The sequence below is a fragment of the Callorhinus ursinus genome, unplaced genomic scaffold (genome assembly GCF_003265705.2).
Source record: "Callorhinus ursinus isolate GAN/ISIS: 27379988/994484 unplaced genomic scaffold, GSC_fseal_2.0 scaffold2, whole genome shotgun sequence".
Classification (NCBI taxonomy): Eukaryota; Metazoa; Chordata; class Mammalia; order Carnivora; family Otariidae; genus Callorhinus; species Callorhinus ursinus.
This window is the reverse complement of record NW_027397064.1, coordinates 98,232,728-98,252,305: the sequence shown is the minus strand read 5'-3', so window position 1 is coordinate 98,252,305 and position 19,578 is coordinate 98,232,728. Positions and strand designations below refer to the sequence as shown.

The 19,578-nt window shown below is 43.7% G+C and overlaps 1 protein-coding gene across 4 annotated transcripts in view; it reads left to right on the top strand.

The window, feature by feature from the left end:
* CCDC93 (CCC complex scaffolding subunit CCDC93) overlaps window positions 1–19,578 on the top strand; it is a 92,092-nt gene that overhangs the window by 12,467 nt on the left and 60,047 nt on the right. For all 4 annotated transcript variants that reach the window (XM_025857247.2, XM_025857242.2, XM_073884940.1 and 1 more), the window contains 4 exons: window positions 1,840–1,951; window positions 6,465–6,563; window positions 7,345–7,401; window positions 16,892–16,992. In XM_025857247.2, coding sequence (XP_025713032.1) covers window positions 1,840–1,951; window positions 6,465–6,563; window positions 7,345–7,401; window positions 16,892–16,992 — 369 coding nt within the window. The remainder of the gene's footprint in view (window positions 1–1,839; window positions 1,952–6,464; window positions 6,564–7,344; window positions 7,402–16,891; window positions 16,993–19,578) is intronic.

Here is a 19,578-nt window from a genome sequence, read left to right as displayed (position 1 = left end):
ACTGGGCCAGCCACACATTTCATGACAAAAAAGATGCATGTGTCCTAAAGACAGGCTGCTCAGAAAGGAGAGACTGCAGTAGTGGCTGAGAGGCATATGACAATTTCCTTCCATGTCTCGGACCTTTTGGATAATTCACATATGCACTCCCTCTGCTGGGGCTGAAAATGTTCTCCCATAGGCTTCCCTCCCGGGAATGTATGCAGTGGGGTGTCCGTTTTCCCCTGTCCCTATTTTTTTCTCTTAACATATTGGACTTGACGTTGATATTATGATCCGTGGAGCTACAGGTGTGACTACTTCTCTCAGCAGTTTTAACCCTGGTGCCACCATGTAAAACTACTTTCCAGGAATAAACATAGTTTTCTTGTGTATTCTCCAGGGACCATTACTTGGGGAGCCGTTTAGCTTTTCTCCCTAAATTTTACTTAGTTCCCACCAAGACCAAGGGGATGGAACATACTAAGGGCAGCATAGGTAGGACAATAATTGCTGTCATCCAGGCCTTTGTCAGATGTTGGTCTTAAGGGTGTCTGTCTTTTGGGAAGGATTATGGAGCTGCAGAAAAATAAAAGTTTCTTTGAACAAGGAACACTTTGGGTAGACCCAGACTTGCTGAATTTGAAGCTTCTGGTAAGACCTGGGGAAATAGTTCTCACTTGCAGAGAAAGCCACAGTAGCTGCTGTAACCAGCTAAGATTTTTTTTTTTTAAAGGGTTTTAGGTGGGACTCTAACCTAAACTATCCATGTAAGCTGAGCCAGAGGCCCCCATTTCTCCATATGGCCCCATAAGGACATGCCTTGTGACTGTTTCTCAAGGCAGACCCACTAAATAACCTCTGCTCTCTCCTCTTGAGTCTGATCCAATTAAGATGTAAGAAACAGGAACCCGACATCTAGAGATTAAACAATCAGCTGAGTGGAGAAGGGAACTGAAGTCTGCCGTGGGGTGGACTTGCACACAGATCGCTCTATCACTCCAGCCGTGTGAGTGCCCCACCCAGGTACAGGCGGGAGCAGGGGGAGGATGCTGGCCTCCTGACTGAGCTAGAAGGATGCTCTGGGGTCTCAGGGAGCCCCATTCTTGCCCCCCCCCCAACTTCCCGATGTTTCCTAGGACTGAAGCAAGGTGTTGGAGAGACATCAAGAGTGCCCCTCGTGAGAAGCAAAAGAGTTCTGCTCTCTGGAAAAAAAAGAACAAGCACGTGGTTTCCCCAAGTCTAGGATTAAGTTTAAAGTATTAAAAAAAATGAAAGGCCATTTTTTATTTTAAAAATACTTTTATACGACAGTGAAGAACTCCAATTTTTTTTTTTTTTTTTAAGTATAAGGCCCCATGTTCTGTCTTAATATTCTGGGCACCTGGCACAGGGCCTGGTAATTATTTGTTGCCTGAATGATATTTAGAACAATTTTTTTAATGCATAACCTAGTGGTTCCCAGATCTTTGGAAAAAGTAGGTCAGTAAAACAAAATGTAAAAGAACATGGGGCACCGAAAACGTTCTATTTTGCCATGTAAGGTTGTTCAATAATAAGTACTACCTCAAACATCAACACAATTTCATAAAGAAACAGTGTGGTTTAACATAAAAAAGATAGGGAGAAAAAAATTCTGGAATAAAGCATGAAAGCAGTATTGTGGCCTCAGTCGCACGCATGCATACATACCACCTAAATTGGGCTTATTTTTCTCATTTTGCAGGCAGCCAGGGGAAGCTTGGTCATGGTCTGGCACTGAAAAGCCCCAGTCTTCTGGAATGCTGCCCAGACTTGAGAGATGTCTTAAGGGCCACTTAGTGGTGTTCTCACTCTTTGCTGCTTGTTTTTTCCAAACAGAGCACTATCAGAAAAAATCGTCTCAGTCCTGCCAAGGATGAAGTGTCCACACCAGCTGGAGCCCCACCAGATCCAGGGCATGGATTTTATTCACATATTTCCTGTTGTCCAGGTGAGAGCCTCTCTGTGGTTTCTTGTCCCCTGCACATCAGGATTCCTGCAGCAGGTCTGGCTAGCAGGCCATCTGGCCTAGATCCTGGGTCTGACGGGTGTGGCATGGAGTTAGGGGAGCAGGGCAGGGTGATACTTCTGATGTCATTCTCAGAAGGTAGCCAGTATTCCATCCCTTGTACCCTGGTTCCACCGCCACCTGTTGTGATCTTTGAATGTTCCCATTAATTGGTTTTCATTGCCCTTTTGGTAAAGATAGAACTCCATAGCCCCCCATACTCTGGTCCTGTCCCAGCCTGACTTTACTCCTTGCTCTTCTTTATTCTTTCTGTTCTAGCCCCCCTCTGACTTTCTTTCCAATTTTCTCATACACATTATGCTTCCTCCTGTCACAGGGCCTTTCCCTCAGGCTGGAAAGCTCTTCTCTTTCTCTCATTTCCTACTTAATCCATATTCATCTTTCAGATTTCAGTTCTACCACATCTTCTCAGGAAAGCTTCTGTTGACCACCCGCCCCCCCCATCTAGAACAGTCTCCTTTGCTTTATCCATTCATACTGACCATGTTCCTTTCCTTTGTAGGAATTTTCCTTGCTATAGTTTGTCACCCTGTATATTTGTCTGGTCATTTCTGCCCCTCCTGTCAGACCATGAACTTCTTGGGGGCAGGCACCATAGCTGCCTTGCTCCCTCTAGTGTCTCCAGTACCTCGTGGAAAGTCTGGTACCATGTAGGCAGTTAGTCTTTACTTGATGACTGGATGTCTGGTGGGAGGTTATTTCCACACTGGCTGTTTTCCAGCACTTTGTGATTAAGTGGCTCATGCTGTTCAGCCCCGTACATCCTCGCAGTCTGGTGTCTCAGCCTCCTCTGGGCACTTTGAAAAGAGGAGGAGCAAAGGCCCTGCTGTGTGAACAGCGCTTTGCAAATGATCCTAATAGAGTTCTTTGAAGCATCTATTAGAATCCCAGTCCTTATATCTGAGGCAAGCGAGATGCAGAGAGTAACTGCTTTGCTCAAGGGCAGAGAACTGGTGTGCAAGGCAAGCAAGATTGTAGCCTAAACCCCTTGTCAGTGAACCTTATACTGTTCCCACTCTGCCATTCATGCAGCCCCTGCTTCAAGAGTCTCCCAGTCCTGCGTTAAGATTGTATAGCGCAGGGGTTGAGAGTGTGGACTCTGGAGACTTCCTGCGTTCAGATCTTGGCTCTGTCACTTAGCTGCGTGACCTTGGGCAAATGACTTAACTTTTCGTCTGTTAAATAGAAACAATAATAGTACCTACCTGACAGGATGAGACTTAAGTACGTTAATATGTAGAAAGCACTAAGCTGAAGGACCGGCACGTTTTAGTAAGTGCTTTATAAGTGTTATATAGTCGTTTCTGGTTTTGTTACTGTTATTGGGGATTTCCCCCTGCATTAGATGAAATTTTTAAATTGGAAGCCAAGACTTTAACTCAGAATTTTTTTTTTTTTTAAGATTTTATTTATTTCTTTGACAGAGAGAGACACAGCGAAAGGGGGAACACAAGCAGGAGGAGTGGGAGAGGGAGAAGCAGGCTTCCCACGGAGCAGGGAGCCCGATGCGGGGCTCGATCCCAGGACCCTGGGATCATGACCTGAGCCGAAGGCTGACGCTTAACGACTGAGCCACTCAGGCGCCCCTTAACTCAGAATTTGATTCATTATGTTCATTAGATTTTCTCTCTCTGATGCAGCAAGGTTGGTACCTGATCCTTTTTGTGAAAACAGGTAATAGGGACCCTGTGTTGCTTATAACTGAAACTTCCACCACCACCATGCTGTGAAGTTGTTGGCTTTTCCCCCAAAGCCTGAATCTCTAGGGATTAGACCTTACTCAGCCCTAGGCTAGAACTTTGAGAGCAAAAAATCTGGTCTCAGTAGGAGGTGATGAGAGGGAAGTGATTGTCGCTAGTTTGGGTATTTCGAACGTCTGAATGTTCCGTGTTGTACATGGAATGCTGGGGGGGGGCCTCCTGTCTGGATGTGAGAACCAAGGTTAGTAGTTCCCAGATTTCTTAATTACATGGATGTGTAAAATTTTAAAGCAAAAATGGAGGCTGACCCATGGTTGCCACCTGTATTTTGCCAGGTAAGAATATCTTTGAAAGTAACAACTGTCAAAACAAACAGAATCTTAAATACAGAGAACAAATTGCTGGTTGCCAGAGGAGAGGTGGATGGGGGATGGGCAAAACAGGTGAAGGGAATAGTAAAGAGATACAAACTTACAGTTTTAAACAGGTAACTCACAGACATGAAAAGTACAGCATAGGGAATATAGTCAATACTATTGTAGTAACATTGTGTGGTGACAGATGGTGACTGCATTTATGGTGATGAGTACTGAGTAATGTATAGAACTGTCAAATCACTATGTTGTACACCTGAAACTAATATAACATTGTATATCAATTATACTTCAATAAAGAAATTGTTTTAAGTAACAACTATCTCTGTCGTTTCCCAAAAGAAAGGCCTTTTAACCCCCAATCTCAGAATAAAGGACAGTCCTTTCAATGGAATACTATGAAAGTATTATGAGAAACTCACCACATGCTTGTAGTTTTTGCCTGTTTTGCTGGAGACCAGTGAAAGAGCAGTCATTGAGCTAGCTGTCTTGTGTGCCTCTAGAGGCTCACCACCTGTGTTCACACTGTTTAGCACAGCTTAAGAACACTCTGGATGCCAGCCCGGAGAAGAATGGGTCTAACTTCCGGCCCCGGTAGTTCTAGATCACATCTTTTTCTCCCATGCCTGACAGGTGAACCCCGTGAGGGTAGGTACTTTCCTCGAATGCTAAGGACCCGCGGCAGAGCTCGGCTATCCAAGAGGTTCCCTCCATAGCCCTTCACTCTAGGAACTCCAAAACAGTGACCAGTTCTCTGAATCCTAAGACTCCTTACCTTCCTCATCTCATCACACTCACCAGGATCCAGCCAAGTAACAATTCAGTGTAGATCTAATTCATGGAGGAACATCTGAAAAAGAAACTTTGAAAGTCCAAAAACTGGATCTCCCCATCCAAAGGAAAGTAGAGAGAAATTGAGTTGAGCAAGGAGTCAGCCTCCTTAGTTGTTCTGGGCCATGGTGCTGGGTCGGGGTGCGAGAGAGGGGCTACAGAAGCTCTGAATACTGTCTGATCTTCTGTCCCGACTTCTGGGTCATTGTTTGGAGGTGGGGTGGAGTGGACTGATGGAAATGAATGGAAGATACTAACAACAAAAGAATATTCCTCATAGAGTTATTTGCACCCACCCCCATCTTGGGCAGCTATGCCCTAAACATGTCCTTTACTTGAGCTGGCTGCCCTCTGCGAGTAAGCATTCTGTCTGTCTCTGCAGGAGCACCATGCCGTGTGCCACGTGTCTGCTTTCCTAGGTAGCTAAGCCTTGCCAAGTGCGCGGTGCTCATGGGGAAATACAACTACTGTCCACAAACTGCTTTCGAGATGTAGTAGCTCTCTCTGGACAGAGCATGGTGACTCTGACAGACGGCATCCCCCTCCCTAATGCTCTTCAGTTATAAAGGAAATGCATGAAGAGCCAGGGAGGAGAAACAGAGGCTGTGTTTCTGTATTTTGCATTCTTTCTCTCAGAGCACCTGGATCTTCCACAGGTTATGGGGGTGTGCCTATGTGTTGCCATTAACTGGAATTATAAGTAGGGAGCAATGAAGAAGAGCTAGTTCTGCGTATCAGCCCAGTAAAGCTGGAAAACATTTAATAAAACTCCTATGTCCAGTCTTCCGGTGTGGAAGAGCCTTTGGGTTGTGACTTGCAGCCTTGTTGTGCTTGCTACCTACGGAGCAGTGGACAGATTATGTAGTCTCTCTGAGCCTCAGGTCTGTACAACGTGGCTGGCACCAGTCACCTTATAATGTTGTGTGGATTAAGAGAGCAAATGCTGTGAGTGCCTGGCTCCCTTGAAGCCTAGGGCTGTGTACTCAGCAAGCCTGTTCTCAAATCTGAATACTTGGGGGAGGTTGTTGCAATCAAGGAGACAAGGGATTGTACTAGATGTTCTCTGAGGCTCTCTTCCCTTTCCCCAGTCTGTGGTGCAAGCAGCACAAGAAAGAGAGTAACGTTCAGATCTGCCACTAGAACCAGGTGTCTGTGTAACTATGTTTGTGTTTGCTTCAGGCATTTATAGAGCATTCTGGTCCTTGTGATTTCATTTGCTCCCATAGTAGCTCTGTGAGGTGAAAGAAATGATATTCTCACCTCTACACAGAGGGAAACTGAGGCCTGAGCATCCGATGTGAGGCTTTAAGGCTCCTCCACAGCCACTCTGCTCTAGATCCCATTGGATCTCAGCGTCTCAGACGCCCAACTGGCTGCTTTTCGCATAGGACAGTAGGTGCAGATAGTTTCTCATCATCTGGCCAGTTCAGGTATGGCTATTTGGGTTCACGAGTTGTACCATCCCTGAGTTGGCCTTTACCACAGTGGTGGTTCATCCCTACCCTCACATTTCCTAACTCTCTTTCCCAGTGGCTGGTGAAGCGAGCTATAGAAACAAAGGAAGAGATGGGTGACTACATCCGCTCCTACTCCATATCCCAGTTCCAGAAAACCTACAGTCTCCCTGAGGTCAGTATTCTCCTTTTCTTTTCTCATCCAACTGCGACCATATGTATACACTCAGAGACTCCCCAGGAAGGAGCAGAGTAAGCTCAGCCTCAGGCTCCTCTGTGTGATGTCTCTGCCCCTACTTGGGCAGCATCCTTGTTCGTCAGAACTGCCTCTTTAAATGGGCCCTGGGTGTAAAGCCCTGCAATTTTCTCCTTTTCTCTCAGTTTTAGTACTTGATTCAGAACTTTTATTAAATTATAAGAACATGAGTATTTTTTTTTAATAGTCATATAAAGCTTTTCAAGAGACCACCTAGGTCATTGCCTAGGGCATTCCTATGGTAACAGTTTAATAGTAACCACCCCCACCACAATAATAACAACAGATACTTACTACACTCAGTCCCAGCCCATCACATGCCTTCTCCTCTTTAATCTTCACAGCTGCTCTCTGACGTAGGTGGTGGTGTCCCCATTTACAGATGGTGAAACTGAGGCTTAGAGACTAGGTGGCTTGCCCAGGGTGTCAAGAGTTCATAAGGATTTGAACAAGAATGCTTGGCTTCACCAGTATACTTTGTGGTCCCTGCCTTTCTTACTGCTGTGGGATCTGTTTTGGAGCCATCTGCAGAGGCCCTAGCTTCTACCCATGTAGAATATATTCCAGTTCGTTAGAAGATTGAGGCTTCTGCAGGCAAAGCTATGATGAGAAATCAATTTGTAAGACAGGTTTCTGAGAAGTCCGGTTGAGTTTCAGTCTGCACACAGGGTTTGTTTAATCCCTGTGTTTTGTCTTGCAGGATGATGACTTCATAAAGAGAAAAGAAAAGGCCATCAAGACAGTTGTCGACCTTTCAGTAAGTTCCCCTGCCCCTGTGTAAGGGAAGGACATAAGTTCATAGCCTCCAGATAGCCCCGTGATTCAAATCCCAAAACCCTTACCCAGTCCCTCCTGCGATTGCCCAGGTGCTGACCTCAGGTGGGTGTGTGAGGGAAGCCCCTCCTGCCTCAGTGCCCGTACCTGGATGCCAGCATTTATGGGTAGAAAGTGGCATAACCACTACCTTGTGTTTCTCTTAGTTCCAGTTTTCCGGGAGAAATTTTCCAAACCCATAGCCTTTCCTCATCTGTGCCAGTGGCAGGTGTAAACTTTGAATAGCTCATCTTGAACTGGAGGTGTGGTAAATTGAGGTTAGCACCCCATGATGGCTCTGGAGAGGCAGAACAGCTCCTGAGCTTTGTGTGGGACACACTGGGATGGCCTTGGTCACTGATACAGTGAATCTTAACCATGGAGTCTGCATTCGTGTGCCCACTCCCCCTAGTGCAAGGGGCAGAGGAGAGCTTTTCAAACCTTTCTGGGCCAGAGCCCAGCAGAACCTTCTCAGTGCCACCCACCCCATCCCAGCCCCAGCCTTCCTACCTGAGCTGCTGGGAGTGAAGCCACAGTGCCTGGGGGTAAGTTCGCTTTCTTCCAGAAATAATGCGTAGTGTTATTTTGCATTTTCCCCCCTACTTTAAGAATACATGTGTGGTCTTTCAAGGTGATCACTCTAAAAAGAGTAACAATCATTTGATGACATGAAGTGCTCATTTTAAACAAGAAAAATCTTTGTCACTTTAGAGTTGTGATTTGTATTTTCTTCATAATTCCATTTTGGAAATGGAAGGAGTGGAAAACCTTCAAGATAGTTACATTCTGAAGCCAGATACTGTTCTCAGATACGGTGGCGGTATCAAATAATAATAACAGGACATGATATGACATCAGAGTAATTCTTTTTCCTCTGGTTATGAAATAGTTGTTCAGTTTAGGCATCTCTAAAGTTTTTTGGTTTTTTTTGAAGGTTGATAGATACAGAGGAAGAGAATCAACCTTAATCTCACAACAGAGAAGCAGTTTCTTTTGGTGCTTGGACATATTTCTTCCATTTTTTTTTTTTTAAGATTTTATTTATTTGTCAGAGAGTGAGAGAGAGGGAGCACAAGCGGGGGAAGTGGCAGAGAGAGAAGCAGACTCCCTGCTGAGCAGGGACCAGGATCATGACCTGAGCCAAAAGCAGACAAGTAACTAACTGAGCCACCCAGGCGTCCCTCTTCTATGTTTTTAATGTGCATTTTTATACCGAATTGGAGTCATACTTTAAATAAAACTGCAGTTTTTTTTTTAACTTATCACTATAGTGTCTTTGTAAGCTATTAAGGATTCCTCCTAACTACATTTGTCATGAAAAATATTAACCAGTTTGTTGGATATGTGGTTGCTTTCTCTTGTTTTAAATGATGCTTCATTTCTGGAAAGCTAGGAGAACCAAGTGATGGCATTACCTCTCATCCAGGGAATTGGGGAGCCCAGGGCAGGAGAGGAAGGGAAATTCTCTTTTCCCTGTAAAGGCTGTCCTATTTGAATGTTCTACCAAGTCTGTGTGTTACTTATTCAAAAACGGTAAACAAAAGTAAAATTTTCTAAATGCTTAATTGAATATCTTCTTGTGTAAATCTCACTCTGAGCCCTGGGTAGAGAGTGAGAAATAATGGTTTTCAGCCTTATCACCGGGAAGAAAAGGCCAGCGTAGCTATCAGTCATCCTATCAATGGAACTGGGCCTGGCATCTCCATACCCATTAAACATTTCAGGCCTCTAGAGACACATTCTTTCCTCTTATTTGTAATGGAGTTTTTAAAGAAAATCCTCCTCTTCTGCTTGGTAATGTGACTGCATACGATTAAGGAGGTAATGATAATGACAAATACCTGGTGCCCAGACATTGTTGTAAGCATTTATATATAACTTACCTAGTCCATACAACAATCTTCTGAAGTAGTAGTGTTTTCTTCCTTTTTTTACAGGTGAGGAAGCTCAAGCACAGATAGGTTATATAAGTTGCCCAAGGTCACGTTGGTGATGATGGAGTCAGGATGCAAACCCAGTCTTGTAACTACTATGCTGTGGGCCTCTAGATAAAATGCTGTTTACAGCTAATTCAGAAATAATATCAAGATAAAGGAAAATGGGAAAAATTTGCAAGTCTCTTGATAATAGCTCAGATTGCTCAGTCGATTTCCTTTTTTATGTATGAACTTACTCCTTAGTTGACTGTCAGTACATTTGTAGCAGGAATGATAAGAATTTTGATGGATGGCCAGAGCTGGCCTTTGGGTTTTATTTGTTTTCTTCTTACCCCTCACTCCCAGATGCTGTCTTCTTGGGATTCTTAGCTGAGCTCCATTACCATTCACTTCCCTCCCTCCCGCCCACCACTTCTGCAAGTGCTCTGTCACTTCCTTGCCTTGAAATGCGAGTTCCAGAAGCTTACTGAGACTCCAGGGTTGCAGTGCATGTCCCTAGCTTACCCTCGTGAGTCCTGGAAGGAATGGAACAGCGTGCTGGTTTTCATTCGTCGCCACTCTCCCCAAGGGAAATCTGTCCCGTAGTGAAGGGAATGAAGTCTTTCCTCAGCGACCAGAAGCTGTGGCTCTTTGTAGGTCTCGGGTTCTGAAGGCAGTTTCCCTCTCCTTCTACCCTTTTCCCAGCTCTGCCCTTCACATGCCTCATCAGTGTTTCTTACCTGCTCCTTATCGACGAATCTAGAATCCCAAACTTAAATTGTGAATGGTAACTTACAGACTCAAATAAGGTCACACAATAGGTGCCTAATTTCTGGACCCGGCCTTTTGTAATATGTGTCTGTAGCTGCCGCGTACTGATTGAGGGCCTTCTGTGTGTTTGGCACCTAATTAGGCATTTCACAAGCATCGTCTCATTAGCGCTTCTCCAACACTCAGCGAGAAATATTATTATTTCTGTTTTATAAATCAGAAAGTTGAAGCCAGAAAGGTTAACAAATTACCTCCATATTTGCAGAATAGGAAGAGGCAGCCAGATTTTGGTTTTACATCAGACCCCTCAAACATGACAGGTGTGGTGCTCCTCCCATTTCCTCTCTTCACCTGGACTCTGATTTCCCACATACTGCTGGCACCAGTTTTATAGCAATGATCCTGGCTTATTTCAAGACTCTTGAGATGTTACTCATCTAGGTCCCAGAGGCTCAGAGGCGTCCAGAGCGGCTAGGTGCTCTCCCACCACCTCGTCAGTCCTCTGCGGGCTTGTTTACTGTGACTTTTCCACTTGAAGATCCTTTGTCCAGCTAGAGAATGTCTGCCAAGTGGAGACAATCCTGTTGTCTTTCTTCATCTATGAACATAATACCAGCAGGCTTTTACTTATTCTTGCTTAGATATAACCTCTTGTTAAAAAATAAATATTAAACATTTTAATATTTTTCAAAATATTTAACTCATTCTTATCCTTAGCCCTCCTTATAGGACTGTTCCAGTCTTTTGTACTTGTCCTTGGTTATGTAGCCCAGCCATTTTTTGGTGCATCATTTTTTTTTTAAAAAAAGCTTATATTTATTTTGTACTAGTACCTTAGTAATAGTAACAAAAAATGAAGAAATGGGGAAAAATTACAAAGACTAAGTCACTGTGATACCATCAGCCAGGGATAATTACTGATATATATTCCAAGTAGGAAATACAAAGTTAGGGATATCAATACAGAGAATTAGAGATCCCTAAATATGGCATTATACTGTATATTCTGTTTTATTTTTTGTTCAACAATATAATTGACGCTGTCTTTCCATGCCAATAATACCTCTATAGCCTTTTTACGGGCTGTAGATTATTCATTGTGTGGTATTAATTTAACTAGGTCACTTTGTTGTTTTTTTTTTCTTTTTTCCATTATGTAGGACATTCTTATAGCTAAGTTTTTCCTTTGATCTTTATGTACTTAGGAAACATTGGATGAAATGGAATTGGGTCAGAGGTTATGCCTAAGACTGTTAGTACCTTTTGGCAGATTGCCAGGCAGAAAGGCTGCTGTGAACTTGAATTTCTGCACTCATCACTTTGGGGTTTTCTCTCTTTGTCTTGGCCTCATTTTTCTTCCTCTTGGGGATTATTCCCAGTACTTTGCTTTCTTCTTGAAATGTGTTACTTCTTGGCTTCTCCATACCTCCTTTTTACAGAATAGCCAGCTGCTTTGTAGAAGGGTGATGGGAGGTGTATTTTCAAAGCACATAAGAAATAAAACTCTTGCCATGCAGGACAGGTCACCCCTTACCACCTTTTCCTTTTCGTGTCATAACAGTCGCTCATTCGTCACTTAGCGTGCTGTTTTACAGCTTACTTCCTCCTCGTCTGAGCCGTCAGCCCTCGTATCCCTCAAGTATCCATTCTGTGCAGTGAGGTCTGTTACTCCCTGTTAACCTGGACTAAGAGTACCTGTCAAATTTTACCCGAAGCTCCAAAAAGTAATTGTTTATTCATTGAACATTTTTTGGTAATGTTTAGAATTTTGTATAAGAATAGAGGGGGGGAAGGACTCTTAGAACTTCCAGTTTAGTTGAAAGAAATGTTTTGCAGAACTTAATAGGATCACCTAGGAGACCATGTCATTTGAAGTTATTACTCCAGTGTGTTCTTCCACAGGAAATGCTATGAGGAATGCCTTTTCATTCAGCACATAAAATATAAATGTGGCTACATACATAAAACAATGTTAGTACATTTTGTCAATGATAATATATATACATATGTATATTAAAAATATATATCTTACAAGCAAAGGGTATATATATATATCTTTACAAGCAAAAGGCTCAGTCGGTTAAGCGTCTGACTCTTGATTTAGGCTCAGAGATTCTTCTCTCCCTCTCCTCTGCCCCTCCCCCCAAAAAAGTATAGCTATCTATCTATCCTAGATATATATATCTCTTAGCTTAGATATATATTATCTAACTTAGCTCTTACTATGTGTCAGATACTATGAAATAATTAATCCTCACAATAACTCTACTTGTATCTTTCTTAGAGATGGAAAATCACAGAGGTTAAAGTAACTTGCCCCACGTCAGACAGGTAGTAGGTTATGGGGTTAGGACTAAAAGCTTGTTTGTCCACGTATTCATTCAGTAATATTAGTTGCACACTCACTGTGTATCAGATTGCGCTGTAGGAGGTGAGGTAAAAGCAGTAAAGGAATCAAGGGAATTTGGGGTCTCATCAAGGAAAAAGATACGACCATGAGGGGGCAAGCAGCACACATAAGCTTTATTGGAGTGATGCTTTGGCAGGTTTGCTTGTAAGATGGGGCAGTCAGTCCCTCACAGCAAGCCACCGTCCAGAGTTCAAGGCACCAGGGCTGCATCCAGAAGGGGAGGGGAGCAAGGGGACCCCCTAGGGGGTCATGGAGATTGTCCATGAGACTGCCACGTCACGCAGCAACGCACAGAGGAACTCTAGTCAGAGGTCTCTGAAAGAGATCTGCAGCAGCAGTTTTGGGTCTTTACAGTCCCAGGGCTTATCCTATCTGTGGTTAGCAAACGCAGTTTTGTAGAGTATGCAACATAGGCTGTAAGAGGCTAAACATCTGCCTCTTTGGGCCATGTTCGAAACAATTGGATGTGTAAAAATTTGAGTTTGGCCCTGGCGTGCTTTTGAGCCATTAGGTCTCAGCCTGCTGTGAGGAAATAAACCTAAGAGCCAACGTGCAGAAGCCATCTTTGGCTCCTTTACTTAATACAGTGACCTTAGTCTTACCAGCAAATTATACTGTTCGAATCAAGGAACCCTGCGGTGGGATGTGTGCCGGTCCTGAAGGAGCAGAGCAGGGCTCATGTGAAAGAAAATAGAAAAGTAACAAAGTCTGGAGAAAACTCTGCCTCCCCAACTCACCCTCCTCCCTGCAGACCTGTTCCTCTCTCCAGAAATAGTAGCCATCCATTGGTCTTCCACTTCCCTCACTTAGTACCCAGGGGCTTTGTTTCGTTTGTTGTTTTATTAGCGTGAGAATGGGGAAAAAAAAAAAAGAACAAGCAAATATATTTGTCCCAATTATAATAACTTTTTTGTACAGGATCTTTCAGGACATTGGTCTTGATGGTGGAGACATCTGTGGAGCCCCGTTAGGTGAGACAGAGTTAGTTCGTGGGGCTCCTGGACTGAGGCATGTCTGTGAGGGTTGAGCCCTGAGAGAATGTGTTGAGGTCAGTGGAGGCAAGTCAGGGGAATGTCACTCCCTGCCGACCTGGGTGTGGCCTGGCCCACTGGAGCTCTTAACCAGAGAATGCCAAGTTGATGGTGGCTGTCTCACTGCCTGCTCATTATTTCAGAAAGGAGATACCCGCCGTAATTGTGATTAATCTTTGCTGCAGACGCTGCCCTGATGTTGTGCTCTCCCACTTCCCTCCCCTGCCATTTGAAATGTGACTCAGGAATTCTCCTAACTGGTGTCCTGTAGCCAGACCTGTAAGGTAGAAATCTGTGACTCTCACACCCTGCTCATGTGTCCTTTAGCACAGAGAACAAGAGCCTGTTCAAGGGCTATTGGTCTAGCCCTGGTTTTACAGAGACGGAAACAGGCCCATTGAAGGGAATTCCCGAGGTCACAGAGCTAGTAAATGACAGAGACCAGACTAGACATCAGTGGTTCTGACACTGTTGCTTTAAAGCGTGACTTAGCAGTAGTTCTTTAAGTTGGCCTGAAAGCCTCTGACATTTAGGTCCTTGTTATTTAAGCAAACCACTGTAATGATCCATGTGGCAGCCTCAGGTATGTGGCGGTCTCGTGAGAGGACTCACTTGAGATGGCTGGAGGGTGGCGGGAATGCCCACCAGAAGCAAGTGAGGGTATTGGAAAAACCCTGGGACTAGCAGCCAGGGGACCCAGGGCCAGGCCTAATACTATTTTAGAGATCCTGGACAAATTAATTTAATCTCTGCTTCTTCAGCAGTGGAGTGGGGGTAACAGCATCTGCCCTGTCTCTACCTCTGGGAACAGTTATAAAATGCAAAGGTGAGGTGTATATGAGGTGCTTTCAAGTGTAAGGAATAACTACACAAAGGCCAACATTGTCACTGTTTCCCAGAATAAAAGGTCCTTGTAGCTGTTGGTTTCAGTATGCTATTGTTTTGGAGTCAGTCCTTTTTTTAGAAGAATCCAATTTCCTGTCTTGGGTCATTGACTCTATCAGTGGTAACTAAGGAAGATAGCAGTTAAGCTCAATTATATAGTGCTGCTATAATAGTAGAGCTCAGTGAGAATTAAATCATATGCAGTAACTGATGTCATGTGGATTCATTATATGTTGCATTTCCCCATGAATCTGTTTTACATTATTTATAGCTTCCTATTCATGTAGACACCAGCAGCAAACTAGGAATTCTTTCTGGCAGCAGGTCATAAGAACAACACTCCAGCATCATCCCAGACCCTAGTCCATTCCTTTTCTTTTACAGAATTGTTAAAATTACATAGTATGTGTTACAAAAGGATGTTTTTCTCTATGTTTGAAACTTTTTGTAATAAAAAGTAAAATAATAGGGCGCCTGGGTGGCTCAGTTGGTTAAGCAACTGCCTTCGGCTCGGGTCATGATCCTGGAGTCCCGGGATCGAGTCCCACATCAGGCTTCCTGCTCAGCAGGGAGTCTGCTTCTCCCTCTGACCCTCTTCCCTCTCATGCTTTCTATCTCTCATTCTGTCTCTGAAATAAATAAATAAAATCTTAAAAAAAAAAAAAGTAAAATAATAAAGTTAACAAGAATTATCAAGGGAGGTACAATTCTACTTGGAATAAAAATACTACTATCTGAAGAAACCTGATAGTAGTGCTTGTCCTAGTGATGTCCAGGTAGAGGTTAGTTGTGATGAACTCTGGTCGTGGAGAAGAAAAGATCCAGGGATGAACAACTGGAATACCTCCCTTGAATAAATATTTGCCTACTTGCACCCAGAGCCCTGAACACATTTTACTAAGATATTATTTGACTGCCAGCTCGACACTCAAGAAGGACATTCATTTGGAGCGGGATGCTAAATCAGGTCATCTAGGGGTAAAGAACTACATTAATTGAGCACCTACTACATGCCACGTACTTTGTTCAAGAAATACTATGTTTCAGAATGTGTCCTATACAAAATAGATCTGTGTTTGCTTCTACATTTATAATTAAATCACACTCCAGTAATTTTAAAAGTCAGTGAAAGTTGATAGAGCATTTTGTGTTTTTATATACTTTTTTTTTTTTTTTTTTTAATAAACCTCAGCCTGGTACTTTTGTAAAAAAGATACTATTGCTGAAGGGTTTGTATCTACTCTTCTTTTCTGCTATTAGAGTCTAGGAATTGAAATCTCCTTTACCATTTAAGGAATTTTTTTTAAGGATCCTGGGTTAACCTATACACCTGTGATTGTTTAACTGGTTTATGGCCCTGGGTGGTAGAAAGGTCTGGATATGCAGTGACAAGAAAATTTGTATTTTTTTCTGGAAAATTTTATTAAGGAATAAAAAAATCTGAATAGAGAGATAGTCTTTGCTTCACAAGGCAAGATTCAATATTATAAATATGCCAGTTCTTTCCAAAATAATCTATAAATTTGGTGTGATTCTAATCAGAACTCAACAGTTATTTATTATGAACCTGACAAGTTGATGCTACAATTCATTTGAACGAGAGAATGTTTAACAATAGCCAGGAAATTTGAAAAAGAACAGTGGAGACAGGATAAAGGTCCATAAAGCAAGAGAAATTGAAGAGGGTAACATTGGTACCTGTTACACATGTATGCCATTTCAGATCTGGGGAAGGCTGGACTATTAAACTGATGATGTTGGGATTCTTAATTTTCCATTTCAGGAAAAAAAGCTTCTGAATAGATTAAAAAGCTAAGTACAACCTATACAAGTAACATACAAGAACTTTTTTTTTTTTTTTTACAATCCCTGGTAATAAGAAGTAAGATATAAAATGGTAAGTTTGACCACGTAAAATATTAAAATGCCATAGGACAAAAGAAACACCAAGGGGGCGCCTGGGTGGCTCAGTCAGTTGAGGGTCTGACTCTTGGTTTCTGCTCAGGTCATGATGTCAGGGTCATGGGATTGAGCCTTGCGTTGGTCTCCATGCTCAGCGGGGAGTCTGCTTGGGGATTCTCTCTCTCCCTTTCCCTCTGCCCCTCCCCCCACGCTCGCTCGCTCTCTCCCTCTCTCTAAAAATAAGTGAATAAATCTTAAAAAAAAAAAAAAAAGAAACACCAAGTTAAAGTTGACAAGCAATATCTTGAGTGGAAATATTTGCTACCTATATGAATGTCAAAGGAGCAAACTCCTTGAAGGTGGCCGCCCTGAGTGCCCACTGTTCTCCTGCGGGAGGTGGGCACACTCACCATGATGGGGAAAGACTTGCTCCCCTGACTGGCTGGATGCACCCAGCAGGCAGTTCAGAAGGAGAGTGTTCTCACACTCAGTAAGTCATCTGTCTCATCCACTTCTTAGGATGTTTACAAGCCCCGTCGGAAATACAAACGCCAACAGGGAGCAGAAGAGCTGCTCGATGAAGAATCTCGAGTCCATGCCACGCTTTTGGAATATGGCAGGTAATGAAGGGGACCCAGCCTGAGGTGTCTATTTTATAAAACCCTTGAGAAGAAAAGCTGATTTGGATTGCTTCATTGAGATTAATTTGGATTGTTTGTTTGTTTGTTTTTTTGACCTGACTGAGTTTACTGTTTTTGGCCCGAGATTTCCATCACCAGGGACTTTTCTCTCTGGGTAGCTTCCCTCATGATGGTGGAGGCCTGATCTTTGCAGTTGCCCTCCGGAAATGTGTGTGTAACTGTGCACCCTGGCTCTGCCCTCCTGGGGAGTTGGGGTGTTTGGGGGTATTTGCAGAGGCCAGGAGTGGTCTGCCCTTCATGCCCCTGCCATTCGTTAAAATCTTCAGGGAAAACTACAGAATCGAAAACAATTACCGTGGTTCTAAGTGTTAGAGTAATAGTTTTGGTTTCCCGTGAGGGATTGTCCTGAGCAGGAAGATGAAGAATTTAGAAATATTTTGTCACTTCTTAATAACTTCCTAATTTTTTAAAAAGCCATTTTATCTTTTATCCTCATTTTTTACTTAAAAAGCACACAAAGAAGTGCTGCCCTCATTGAATTTCTTGGTTGACCTTGGGTATTAACCTTCATTTATGTCCTGCGTTTTCTACATAGGATAACTGATTCCTGGATGTGAGTATGGCTCCTTGTGCTTCCTTTCTTTATCCTGGGAGTGGTTGCTGTATGCTGCTCTGCCTCATACCCCAGCCCTCTTTGGGCGGCTGGGACTAACAGCTCGCCTCCCCAAGTGAGCATCTGAAGGCTTACCCCCTCTGAGGCACCAGACACAACCGGAAGGAAGTTAGGCTTTATTGGCTTCAATACCTTATCTTTCAAATGGAAAAAATTTCCCCAAAAAGTTGACACTTTTTTTTTTTTCTTTTTCTTGTTGAGGGGCTTGTGTGGTGTCAGGTCCGTCCTTCCTAAGAATGAAAGCGAGTCTGTTTCATTCAGAGGAAGGTGTTAGTGCTGGCTCTCAGCCGGGTCTGATGGCTGCTCCACAGCTCCCCAGTCACGGCTGTGAATTGAACTCCTCTTCGGAGTCAGGCACCACCAGACCATCTACATAAGTTATGGGGCCCGGGATAAAATAAGAATTACTAGGAATGACTAATTATTAAGAATTTCAAGGGGCACCTGGGTGGCTCAGTCATTAAGCGTCTGCCTTCGGCTCAGGTCATGATCCCAGGGTCCTGGGATCGAGCCCCGCATCGGGCTCCTGCTTGGCGGGGAGCCTGCTTCTCCCTCTCCCACTCCCCCTGCTTGTGTTCCCTGTTTCACTGTGTCTCTCTCTGACAAATAAATTAAAATCTTAAAAAAAAAAAAAAAAAAAAAAAAGAATTTCAAGACAGCAAGAAAAGCCAGGTGTGGGGCCCTTCTGAGTTGTATTCCCTGGGCACTGCAACAGGGTTTTCCAGCCAAGCCCCAGCTGTAGGTGGGCCAGTGAGGCCACACTGCTCCGGGTGAGCCACAGCTGGAGAGACAACATCCCTGGGTGTCCCATGTTCCAGGGCCAAAGAATCCTCAGGGGAGTGTTGTGGTTTTCTTAGTTTGTATTGTTCATACCTCCATTTTTTGTCCATTGTCATGGATACTCAGACACTCCTGGGGGTGAAAAGGAGTCAGAGATTCGGTGAATTGTCCACCTCACCGAGACCAGGCTGATAATATTTCCCTATTTTGTTTTGAAATTCTCAGTTTTAAACTGCGTGTGTCGTAGAGGATAGTCATTATTGTCATGTGATGGCCGGGTCACTTCAGGACGCCCCTGCCCATCCTCAGGAGTGGTTGGTGCGGTTGGAGTCCAGAGCCTGGCGGGGCTTTCTTTAGGGAAGGGAGCAGTGCACAGGTTTTCTTTGTGACTCCTCTCAGATTTGGAGTGTACGAAAGAGCAGAGTGTGTCGACCTCAATCTTGGTTCCTGTTGGTGGGGTCAGGCTGATTTCTGCTGAGTTCCAAGCGTAGGGTAGGTGTTCAATGAAGCATTTTGTTTTTTTTAGGAGAGAGGTTATTTTACTCTCTTTATAGCTTTCCTGATGGGGAGAGGCTGAGTTTGTGGGAAGTGGGGAAGTGGATACTTAGGACATTCTGATGGTTTAATTAGCTCAACTCTCTTCTTTGAGAATGGTAAAGACAGCATGAGAAATTTTAAAAAGTAACTTGCCCAAAGTCAACTATTAACTACTCTTAAGAATTATTAGGAGCCTCACACTGGGACTTGAACTCAGGTTTGTTGGACCCTCATAGCGTGCTTTTATCATTAGCTCCAGGTATTGTTTGAGTCTCCAGGGGAAGTTTGGCTCCTGGTTTTAGAAACACAGGCCCAGTCTCTGTTGTTTGGTCTGACACAGAGCAAGAAGAGAGCGGTCATTAAAACTGATGGAGCAAATTGGACAAAACTTGCAGCCCCAGCAAGCGTTCATTTCATTTCCCCTCCTTTGTGGCCATCAGACTTTCTCCTCAGCGTTCAGTCAGTACTGTCCCCTGGACAAATGGTCTTGCCCATTAAATTAGGATCACGTAGCAATACACACATGAAGAGCTCTGAGTAGTTTGTCCTGTGCAGAAAACAGTAAACGTCGACTG